The sequence below is a fragment of the Piliocolobus tephrosceles genome, chromosome 9, assembly GCF_002776525.5.
Source record: "Piliocolobus tephrosceles isolate RC106 chromosome 9, ASM277652v3, whole genome shotgun sequence".
NCBI classification, from domain to species: domain Eukaryota; kingdom Metazoa; phylum Chordata; class Mammalia; order Primates; family Cercopithecidae; genus Piliocolobus; species Piliocolobus tephrosceles.
This window is the reverse complement of record NC_045442.1, coordinates 29,506,723-29,518,459: the sequence shown is the minus strand read 5'-3', so window position 1 is coordinate 29,518,459 and position 11,737 is coordinate 29,506,723. Positions and strand designations below refer to the sequence as shown.

The window sequence follows — 11,737 nt, the reverse complement described above, 5'->3', positions numbered from 1 at the left end:
AAGGGATTCAATTTCAGTCTAGCTATCAGCTCCTGATGTGAGCCAGAAAATTTCTGGTTAGGCTAAATTCACAGATTTTCTCTACTACTATACTTATCATCTAAGTTTGCCAAGAGGTGGAAGAGCAGAAGCACGAAGATCAATAGTATCCTAGAATATGGTCTCTTAATTCCTTATTTTCCTGGCACCCTTAGACACCCTTGCTCCCCGATCTAAAAAATACCACCAAGAAGAAACCTTTTATACCCTCAAGACTGAAATAGGAATGAGAGGCAAGTGTAGAAAACTGAGTTGACTTGTTTTTCGGCACTTTAAACAGATTTCAATACTGTGAAATTACCTTGGGGGTTGTTTTCTCAAACTTCAAGGTGGTTAAAGATGATTAAAAGACATGTTCTCTTGCTTAAGGATTTGCTGACATCTAATGCCTTTTTTTCTCCAAATAAATGCAGGAGTGACATTTAAAAAAGAATATGAGAAGAATGTGGCCCTGAGCAGTACTTTTATTCCCATTACCTTTTAAGAATCTAACTCCTATGCCATTATCCCTCCCTCTCCACCCACTTGGCCCTACCTTCTCCCTCACCATTACTAATCTAACCTGAATCACTCTATTCTTCTCCAAGGGAACACACCCAGTAATAGCAGTGAATCATAGACACTATTGCCTCTCTAGTCTCTGATGGATTTGACAAAATGCCAGATCTGAGAGAATAAAAGGACAGGAAATTCAGATGAAGAGAGCTTTTTAGGTTCTTGTGTAGTACATTGTCCTGAATATTACTTATTAGATACATTTTCTAGCTGCATGGTGATGGAAAGGTTTCATTGTGCTAATAATACTGACCCTCTCCTTATCTAAGTAACCATCCTACTCAGTGAGGCAATCGCTGTGGCATGCCTAACAGCTATGTCAATGGTCCTTTTATCTTGAAGTTAAAATAAAACCCTCTCTTGAATATCTTGGCTAAAGAATATGAAATAGTTAAATCATAAAGATCAATGTTTGGTAACAAAGTCTCTACAAGTGCAGGCATTACACATTATGTAATTCCATACGAGATCTTCTAGGTAATAGAGAAAAAAATAGAAATATTTGTCAACTATTCTCAAGGGAAATTTATGAAATTACAGAGCACTAAAATATCACTTTACCATGGATGGGTCTAAAAGATGCGACTTGAATTCATGGCAAGAGAAACCCAGAGAAGAGTTTTTGAAGGGCATTTTCAACTTATGTACAACTGTCATAAGTAGTGTTGAAAGTCAGCTAAGAAAATTTGGCAGATTTTCTTGTGTTATAAATTTGTATTAAATTTAGTTTGTTTAATTTGTCCTAATGGACATTATAAATCAACTGAATCATGTGGATTTTACACAATTCCTCACCCAAGTGGATTTTAATCCTACTTTCAGAAGTGTGTATTTTTATCTTTTTTTTTTTTTTTTTTTTTTTAGGAGTCTCTGTCGCCCAGGCTGGAGTGTAGTGGCACAATCTCAGCTCACTGCAATCCCTGCCTCCTAGGTTCGAGCAATTCTCCTGCCTCAGTCTCCCAAGTAGCTGAGACTACAGGCACCCACCACCAGGCCCGGCTAATTTTTGTATTTTTAGTAGCGACAGGATTTCACTATATTGGCCAGGCTGGTCTCGAACTTCTGACCTTGTGATCAGTCCACCTTGACCTCCCAAAGTGCTGGGATTACAGGCACGAGCCACTGCGCCCGGCCTATGTCTTTGTTTCTTTAAAAAAAACCTATGGATATTAGTTATGTCCACATGACACAAAAAATGTTGTCAATACAGAAAAGTCTATGGGAATATAATTTAGGTTACCTTGAGACTATTGTTAAGATTTACAAAATAATACTAAAGCTGAGAATTTAAAAATTAACATGAACATTTTAATTGTGGCTAAAAAGTACGTGTTTGTGCGTTTGTGTGTAGGTAGAGAGAGACAGAGAAAGAGAGGCTATTTACTATTCTTTTCTTGCCGTTAGACAAGAATAAGAACAAAAAAAAATTTAAAAAAAAAAACCTCATAAAGATTTTAGGTCTACATCATCATCCCACCAATAATTACAGACAAGAACGAAGCATTTTGCCACTCCCTGATGAGTAACAAAGTAGCCAACAGTAGTAGCCTTCGGGACTGAAGAAATTTTAAAATACATGGAAAGCCTGACTTAAGTTGATATTAATTACTATTATTACTGGATTCTATTGCTTAAATTGTTCTCTGTGGTAGAGTAAGGAGTCTTTGCTTCCTGGCTCACTGGGCCGGTATTTTTTCCTTCCTGAAAAGTTTCATAGGAAACATACAATGTCCTGTGTCAGAAACACCAAAGTCTTCACAGGCTAATAGATTTCAAGTCACTAAAGACATTGAAATGTATGATATGCTTTATCTAAAGGAACAATTAAAAGTATAGGGGCTATATTCCAGATCTCTGACATGAAACCGAGGAAACTGGGTTTCCAATTTGTGACGTGAAAAGATTAAGTAAAATACAAACTTCTGTATAGGGAGATAATTCAGTTCTAACAATGCATGAAAGCCAGAGAGGTAGGTCAACAAATTTTCACATTTCTGAAATACAGGTTTTTCTGAGTATTTGTTCTGAAGTTCTTTGAAAATCTGGCCAAATAATTCCATTTTAAGATACCAGTTCACATGATAAGCAAGTCAGAACATTTGCAAGGCAAGATGTTGTTTTCCTTTCTGCAGCCAGGAAAAACACAGCTCTAAGCTTAGGTTGTAAAGGTAAAAGGATTTGGGAGCAGCTGATTTTAGCCACTCATAAAAACAACTCGCCCTTATGCCGGGAGGTATAAAGAATATGCAGAGTCTGCATTGTGCTTCTACTGTCAGGACAAATCATTCTGCTTTTTCTTTGAGATTAACTGATGCCAATGAATGAGTAAAGGGAGAAATAAATGTACAGACTGAGACCTGCAGCTTGGTGAGATGAGTAACACCTTTATCACGAAATCATGAGTTCTGTCTTCCACTTTGTAAATTCCTTGGGGTTAACTTAGGTAATTTAAAAAATTTTTAGGAGTGAAATATGTATTATTAATCATATGTGAAGCTCTACATTTTCTGCTATTTATAGTTTACATTGTGTGGGATCTTACAGATAACAGCATCTTTTAAAAATATATGTGCTTTTTTGGGGAATGGGAGATAAATCAAGGGGTGAAAGGTAAGTAAAGGTGATACATTCCTTTAAATCAGTTAGGGAATGGTGAATACACTTGAATATATAAAATAACTACTGCTTCCTAGATACCTAGCTCTGTTCTAGCTGCCTCTTACCAGCTCTCATTTAATTCTCCAATCCCATGTTAAGAGATGAAGAAACTGAGGCACAACATAAAGTGTGGTGCCAGGATTTGAACCTAGACCATTTGACTCTAACATCTGTGCCCCTAATCATTCCTTTAAGTAGTCCTCAGGTTCTGTAATAATTATACCTGACTGCTTAAGGCTCAGGTAACTCCCTTCTGGCCACTTCTAAGCCATTACTGTCAGATGTTATTAATAGTAAAGAGACGATATCAATGTTTAAAATGGCCATTGAATAAGAAGACTGAAAACACTAGCCCCTGGAAATTCCCAACTTCCACGCGACTCAGAAGTTACACAACTCTTTCCCTAAACCCAGTGTAGCTAACTTTGTCGTCGCGTAGCAACAGAATCTCGCCACACTGGAAGCGTGGGGGGCGGGGGATGGGGTGGATTTTCTCGACTGGGGATGCTGCTGCCCGGTGGCCGGCAAAGGCCCTATCGGTCTCAAACATCTGAATTTTGGACCGACACAATCTCCTGTAGTGATTGTTCTGTTTCCTGTGTTGCGCCACAACAAACTTCCTTGGGCTACATTTTCCCTCAGATTTGAGTAAAAGATTTGAGGTCACGCTAAGAAGCCTGAATACTGAGGTACAGAAACAGTTTTTTGTTTCCAAAAATAAACACCTAGCAAAGGGACCGCCGAGTTTGCGGCAGCCAAAAAAGCTAGCGATGAGCTCAGCGAAAGTGCCAGGACTCTCGGATAGATTTCTAGCATGTTTCATTCTCAATAGGCTGGAACCCAACGCTGTTCTTGTGGTCTCTGCCTCTGGGGAGTCCACAAGCTGTAAATCTAACATGCAGCCAGCCGTGCGGCTTCTGGCCGCGCCACATCTGAGGAAAACCTTTTCTGTGACGAGCGGGGAGAGGAGACTGACTGGAGCCAGAGAATGGAGGCGGCGGGCTGACGGGGGCGGGCGGAGGCACTTTCAGGCGCACTTCACAGACGCACAAAAACAAGGAAGCCTGAAGGGAAGGCGGTTGAAAATAAGACAAGAGAAGCCGCGAACGGAAGCGCGCCCCCCTCAGGATCGGTTCGTCATTCCAAAGCTCAGCTTCGCCCGCCCCGAAGACCTGCTGCGGATCACGGCCGCGCGCGCGCACTCCCGCTGCTCTCGGGGGCTGGGCGGGGAGAGCCGCGTGCACCAGTTAATTCTGCCAATCACGCGTCTAGGCCGCCTACCGTGTGGACAAGCCCCGCCCCAACCGCCGGCTGGCGGAGGCGCGCGCGCGCAGTCCCGCCGCTCTGAGTCGCTGAGTGAAGCGGCGTCTCGCGCGTTAGTCAGTCTGGCCAATTGCGCGTCTTCTCCGCCACCCGCACGGCCCCGCCCCTGCCACAGGATCGATTTACGGCCGCAGCTGCGCGCGCTTTTTGCTCTCGCTGGGAATGGCGGAGGGAGGTACTCAGCTGAGGGGAAGGGAAGTTACCTGAGACCTGGGCTTCCCCGGGAGTCTGCTGTGGAGTCGAGTTGAGCTCCTTTTCCGGGTCTGGGGAATTCAACCTCACCTCATGCATGGGGTCTCCGGGGATCTAGTGGGCTTTCTGCAATGGGGGGAAGGAGTGGACTACTCCCGCCCCTGGTTTGCCTCTTAAAAGTTGATGCCTTTGTCGGAGAAAGCAATTTCAGTCCACTCTCCTTTTCAGTGCCTATTCGCTGCTTAAACTAAAAGGGCGTAAATGCACCTCTGCTGTGTTTCTTACGCCTCGGGCCGGCAGGGTAACGGGTTCTAGTCACAGCTTGTAGAGTTCAGGATGGGTGACATTCAGTTCCTGTTGTTTTTGAGTCAAGGTTTCGGCTATATCTTCTTGAATTATGAAGCTGTCATCATAAAGAATTCCTGATTATCTAAAGCTGTTACTTCTTCCATTCTTCCAAGGCAGAATTTGAATATGTTTTGGTGGATGAAACGAAAACAAGGAGAGTTGTGACTATGAGATACTAGCTGGTTGATGTGTCATGAAAATCTTAGTGGTCCCTTTGTGGGAAGGTAAATGGAAAACTGCAAAAAGGGCAATAATGAATTACAAAAGTGAAATTAGAAGAAATATCTGGCTTGTTTGTGGATGCTTTGTTCACCAATAAAATATATTCTTTGATAAAAATTGACTATGGAGAGGTGTGGCTAATTTGATTCTTATTTATTTAATGATTTTTCTTTTTTAGAGAAAAACCAAGATTTCACTTTCAAGATGGAGAGCCCGTCAGACTCAGCTGTGGTTTTACCTAGCACTCCTCAGGCCTCTGCGAGTCCATCATCTCCCTATACAGATAGTTCACGAAAACAAGTATGAAAATCTTTGTCCTTCCAGTGGATCCATTATGTGTTTCTAAGTATTGTGGCAGTGGTGGTTTAAATTCTACTGAAGGTTGTTAATTAACATAATGTGTAGCATAAATAAGTAGACATTTTATTAAACAATTTTATGTTTTTCTTCTAAGGTGACATATATGACACCCACCAGCCCCTTTCCATATTTTCCTCTTGAATCAATTCATTTCAGTTAGTTTCAGATTAATGGAGAAAGTTAGAATCTGTGCAATATTGTGAAGGTCTTTAGAGGAAAGGTCTAGGTCTTTTCCTTACTCTGTAATTCTGAAGCACCTGGAGTACTGTCAGGCATGTGCTTGTTACTGAACAAATGTTCCTTGATTACTGGGATAAACCTCTCAACACTTTTAGAAAGGTGTTGATCTTGCTGAAGTAAAAAGGAAATAGAACAAATGGAGCTTCCAGAAATTAAAGACATTTTGTGATGCCTTCTTTAGATGTGGAGACAGAAAGCCATCTAGTGGTGTCTAGCACAGAAATGTAAGGCCTTTATTTCTGGTGATTTATTGACATCAAGAATGTTTTTCTTGATTCACATTTTTAATGTTTTGTGCTCTTTATAGCCTATGAGTGCAACACTTAGAGAAAGATTAAGGAAAACAAGATCTTCATTTAATTCCTGTTACAATGTGGTGAAACGTCTTAAAGTAGACAGTGAAGAAAATGATCAGACCTTTTCAGACAAACCAGCATCTTCCACAGAGGAAAACTGTTTGGAATTTCAAGAAAGTTTTAAACACATAGATAGTGAATTTGAAGAAAATACAAATTTGAAAAATACTTTGAAGGATTTCAGTGTCTGTGAATCTCAGTCACTTGATTCTGGATCATGCAGTGGTCTCCAAAATGAGTTTGTGAATGAGAATCTTCCTAAACAAAGATTAAACGTTGAAAAAGCCAAATTGGTGAAGCAGGTTCAGGAGAAAGAAGACCTTCTTCGGAGGCTAAAACTAGTCAAAATGTATAGATCAAAGGTAAGAAGAATTTCGGGACCATTGCATAATTTTTATTTTTACATAAATTGCAGGAAAGTAATTTCAAAAATAGAAAATAAAGTGTTTGTTTTTTTACCATAATAAGCAATAAGCCAAATATTCAGAAACCTGGCTTCCAACAACTTTAATTCAACTCCAGATTTAGAGTAGAAAAGGCCCTTAAACACCAGGTAAAACTTTTTAAGAATCTCAGCTCTTATTTAATATGCAGTTAAACATTTCTCTCTAGTTTCTAGCCCACGGCAATATTAGAAGTATTAAATGTTAGATGCAAGTATGACAGGAACAGAAGTGAAAGCTGACAGTGAATTAGTAAAACTAAAAATGGGCTGTAGAGTACAATAAAAGGTATTTTTAGTAATGATCTTGTGTCTCCCCCAAATAATGTGATTCAGCCATATTATTTGAGAAAAAAACAAATAGATTTTAGATTTCAACTCATACAGGTTGAATTAAATAGAACTTGAGTACTTGGAAGGAGATAACCTTTATTACCTAGAAAATTCATATATATGCAATAGCTCATTTTCTCCCAACTATGTGGAATAAATGATGAGATAGCGTATCTCATTTGTTCTCTTGAAATTTTAGGGTTTTTTAAAAATAAAATTTAGGAGTATTGAATGTTGAAAAAATATATTTTATTTATTCGTTCTCTTTTTAGAGACATGGTCTCTGTTACCCAGCCTGGAGTGCAGTGGTACAGTCATAACTTATTGCAGCCTTGAACTTCTGGGCTCAAGTGATCCGCCCACCTCAGCCTCCCTAGTAACTGGGACTACAGGCATGTGCCATCACACCTGGCTAATTTTTTTAAATTATTTTTTTGTAGAGATAGTCTTGTTATTTTGCACAGTCTCGTCTTGAACTCCTGGGCTCAAGGAGTCCTCCCACCTTGGCCTTCCACAGTACTGGGATCACAGGTGTGAGCCACCACGCCCAGCCTAAAAAAATATTTTTAACTAGAATATTGTAATTTTAAAGAGCAGTTTTAGGTTCATAGCAAAATTTAGTGGAAAGTACAGTATAGTGTCATTTTTAAAAAGGTACAGTTGTAATAGAGTAGATTTTTCCCTGTATTACTGCTTCTTGACATAGTTTTGGCCCAATTTAATGATCTGATTTTTCCCTTATCATAAGGATGGTCCAGAGCATGAGCCAACAAAATAGCCATTGAACTCAAGTTGAATGACACTGTAACCATTCTACATATGACCATCTTACTTTTTCCTAGATAGAATCCCATTCATCCCAGTGTATGTTAGCCTTTAAACCTACACATCCACTAATTTAACAACTTTAATTAAGTTGAACTAGCATGACTAGTTATTGACATACATACATGGTTTTTTTTTTTTTTTCTGTTTCAGAATGATCTGTCTCAGTTACAGTTGTTAATAAAGAAGTGGAGAAGCTGTAGCCAGCTGTTGCTTTATGAGTTGCAGTCAGCTGTGTCTGAAGAGAACAAGAAACTGAGCCTTACTCAATTGATAGACCACTATGGGTTAGATGATAAATTGCTGCACTATAACAGAAGTGAAGAAGAATTTATAGATGTTTAATTCCTGATTTTTGCTCCAGAATATCTTTGAGAATGACAACTTAATTAAAAGATACTTAGGCACTTTTTTTTTTTTGGAAACTGAGTCTCGCTCTTGTCACCCAGGCTGGAGTGCGATGGCGTGATCTCAACTCACTGCAACCTCCACCTCCCGGGTTCCAGCAGTTCTCCTGCCTCAGCCTCCTGAGTAGCTGAGATTACAGGCACCTGCCACCATGCCCGGCTAATTTTTGCATTTTTAGTAGAGACTGGGTTTTACCATGTTGGCCAGGCTGGTCTTGAACTCCTGGCCTCAGGTGATCCACCCACCTAGGCTTCCCAAAACCATTAGGGCTCAGAGGAATGTATCCCGATGAACATCAATTAAGGGCACTCTAATATATAAATTATAAACTAACTTCTAAAAGGCAAATTAGTATTTTGGATAGACTTGCCAAAGAAAACTTGACATTTAAATCACGTTTAAAAAGTCATTTGGGCAGTTTTGGAAACTAGTTTTAATACATTTGTTTTTTGTGGCAAAAAGTTTTATTTTAAATGTTAAAAATTGTCCAATCTGGTGAATGTCTAAACCTAAAGTTTAAAAATTTCTGCCTCCTAAGTTTATGCACCTTGTTTCCATCCATTTACCACATATTTCCATCTGATAATCTAGCAGGTAATTAAACTTATATGTCCGAAACTATATTCTTCCCTGTCTCTTCAAATTTGTTTCTCATACTCATGATTTAGTGAAACAACCATCTATTTATTCTTTTTTTTTTTTTGAGACAGAGTTTTGCTCCGGTTACCCAGGCTAGAGTGCAATGGCGCAATCTCAGCTCACTGCAACCTCCACCTCTGGGGTTCAAGCGATTCTCATGCCTCAGCCTCCCAAGTAGCTGGGATTATAGGCATGTGCCACCACCCTGGCTAATTTTGTGTTTTTAGTAGAGACGGGGTTTCCCCTTGTTGGTTAGGCCAACCACGGGTGATCCGCCCGCCTCGGCCTCCCGAAGTGCTGGGATTACAGGCGTGAGCCACTGCGCCTGGCTAAACCATCTATTTCTTATAAAATTACATTTCCTTATCTCCCACCCACATCAAGGTATCATGGTATATAAAGTTCTTTACATTTGTTTGCCTTTCTAGCTAGCTTCATCTGTGAAATAGAGTAAATTTAGATTGTTTATTCTATTTATAAACCCACCTCCACAGGGTTTGGGTTTCTGCTGCCAAGTTATACAATTGTACCTATCATTTTGGCCATATATGGAGATAGGACCCAAGCTGGGCCGGTCCCTGAAAGTTTGGAATTTAGCTCAGGAAAAGAAAGCCCATCTCGTTTTGTGACTGCAGCTGTTGTATATACACCTGGAAGGAGCAGAGCTGACATGCTTAAGGGCAGTGAGTGTGCTTACCGAGAAAGGCAGAGGTGATAGAAGAGAATTTTGTGGGTCAGTGGCTTCCTGGTTTTAGTTGCTAGTCATTCTTAAGGCTTTTGGGTCCTTTTAAGTTTTAAAACAGCTTTACTTAAGCTTTTTCAAAAGCACTTCCCTACTAGTTTAGCGCTCCTCTGAACCCCCCTCAAGTACATCCCACTTTCAGCCCAGTCCCTCCACATAATCTAACCAGTGTTGAATGTTTGGCACAGCAGGAGATGCCAGACCCTGCTTTTGTGTCCATTCTAATCATTGGTGCCATGCCAGTAAACTCTTACCCCTGCCCATATATACAAATTCCTGTGTCGCTGGCCTTTGTGAATTTGAGGAGACTGGCCCAGACCTTATATGAGCCTCCTCTGGCACTGGGATTCCTAGATGGGCACCCCTGTGGACTTGTACTGTTGTAGTGCTTACCAGCCAGCCTCTTATCACTGCTTGCTGCCAACCAGGGGCCTAAACATGGCAGGGGAAGTTTGCCCCTTGTGGTGGTACTGGCATTTTGGTAGGTCATTATGGTACCTCTCCAGATCTCAGAGGCTGCAGCTGCCCACTGCTGACAGGCACATCACCTGGAGCCACCCATGTATATCGACTTGTGGGAAATACAGCATCAGTGAGACTGATTCTGGGAAAGCTTAGGGGCGTGGTAATGGGTATTTCCAAGGCATTGACTGGGTGCTGAGGTTCCAACACCACAGCAGCTGCTCTGTTGAATTTAATGCGATGCATTTATTGAAAACCACTGACTACCATAGCTTTATTTATAAAAATGAGGGCTAATACAACATAGCACTTGTTATTAATTTTAAAAAACCAGAATACTAGTTCCAGTTTTAAAGAAGAAGAAATATAAGATAGTTATTTCAAAATTAAGTGGTTATTTAAAACTCAAGTGGCAGAGCCAAGACTTGAAGCCCAGGAATAGATCCTATCATTTTAATTCCTATGCATAAAGCCGTACTGTGTCTGACCCAGTTAATTATATCACTAGCTGATAATATATTTTAAAGGACTATAAAATATGAATATAATTGCTGTTCAGCAGAAGCTGAGAGGAGTCAATACCATGAACAATATTAAGAGAGGAGTTAGTGTGCATGACCCATGTGTCCTTCCAAAGCCACAAAACCAGAAGGTACCTCCTGTTGAAAGGGCTTCTGGAATGTGGCTTGACGGCAAAAGGTGCCCACTAAGCCCCACTCCATCCATGCCTCAAAGTAAGGCAGTCGAGCAAGGAGCATTGCCAGAGTCACCAAAGGCTGATGACTAAGAAATAGAAATGATGCCGGCTGTTTGGTTTGTTAAGACCTGGGATCCACAGAGCATTATCTAGTGAAATTTGTGGCACTGACTACTAGCAAATGGAGTCTCCGGACAGCTAACTTAGGTGAAAATGGAGTTTGTGTCACCAGAAAAGACTAAAAAAATCAAGTCTAGTACATCTATGGTTGACTCAAACCAACAGGACAGATAACTTCTGGCAGTACCATCTCAAGTATAAAGTATTTGCACCCCTACCCTAGGGTCTGTCCCTACAACTCTCAGGGATAATTTTGAAGGACCCCAGATGTAGGAAATGGTACCCATGGGCACTTCCCTACTGAATAAGCCAAACTGACTACTTCAGGAGTCAGTGTAGTACAAAGGAGGGGAGTCATCAAAATGTTGGTCCTATCATTTCCCTTACCATCCCCATCCAGCACAGATCACTATGTGGGTGATCAATTACATCTTCTAAAGATTTTTTTTTTCTAAATTAGAAGATTTTATAATAGCTCTCTTGCTTTATCTACATCAGTGTATATTGGATATGGTACTGAGGATTAAACCTAACATTGAGTTCATAAATTGCAGAACAGTGAGACAGTCACATCACTTGGAGACTGTGGTCCATGATCCCTGTGGGCAGCAGTCCACAGACTATGGAAGGGCAAAGCAGTTTTCTGGCCAATTAGTCATCTCATTATATAATTATCACCATCTACATGGGTAAAGTGATAAACTACTTCATGGAAATAAAGTATTTTTCTGTTTGTTAAACCCTATTGGGTAGAGCACAAAATTGAACTCTATTAA

The 11,737-nt window shown here is 40.4% G+C and overlaps 1 protein-coding gene across 4 annotated transcripts; it reads left to right on the top strand.

The window, feature by feature from the left end:
• The first annotated feature begins 3,921 nt into the window (after window positions 1–3,921).
• SFR1 (SWI5 dependent homologous recombination repair protein 1) lies at window positions 3,922–8,924 on the top strand. Of its 4 annotated transcripts, none has more exons than XM_023206209.2 (4): window positions 3,922–3,941; window positions 5,516–5,637; window positions 6,245–6,655; window positions 8,047–8,924. In XM_023206209.2, the coding sequence occupies exons 2-4, from the start codon at window positions 5,542–5,544 to the stop codon at window positions 8,236–8,238; spliced, it is 699 nt and encodes a 232-aa protein (XP_023061977.1). In that variant the 5' UTR covers window positions 3,922–3,941; window positions 5,516–5,541; the 3' UTR covers window positions 8,239–8,924. The 4 variants fall into 4 exon arrangements, with proteins under 4 accessions (XP_023061977.1, XP_023061976.1, XP_026303105.1 ...); XM_023206208.3 differs by lacking the exon at window positions 3,922–3,941 and adding an exon at window positions 4,580–4,750; XM_026447320.1 differs by lacking the exon at window positions 3,922–3,941 and adding an exon at window positions 4,758–4,836.
• The last annotated feature ends 2,813 nt before the right edge of the window (window positions 8,925–11,737 follow it).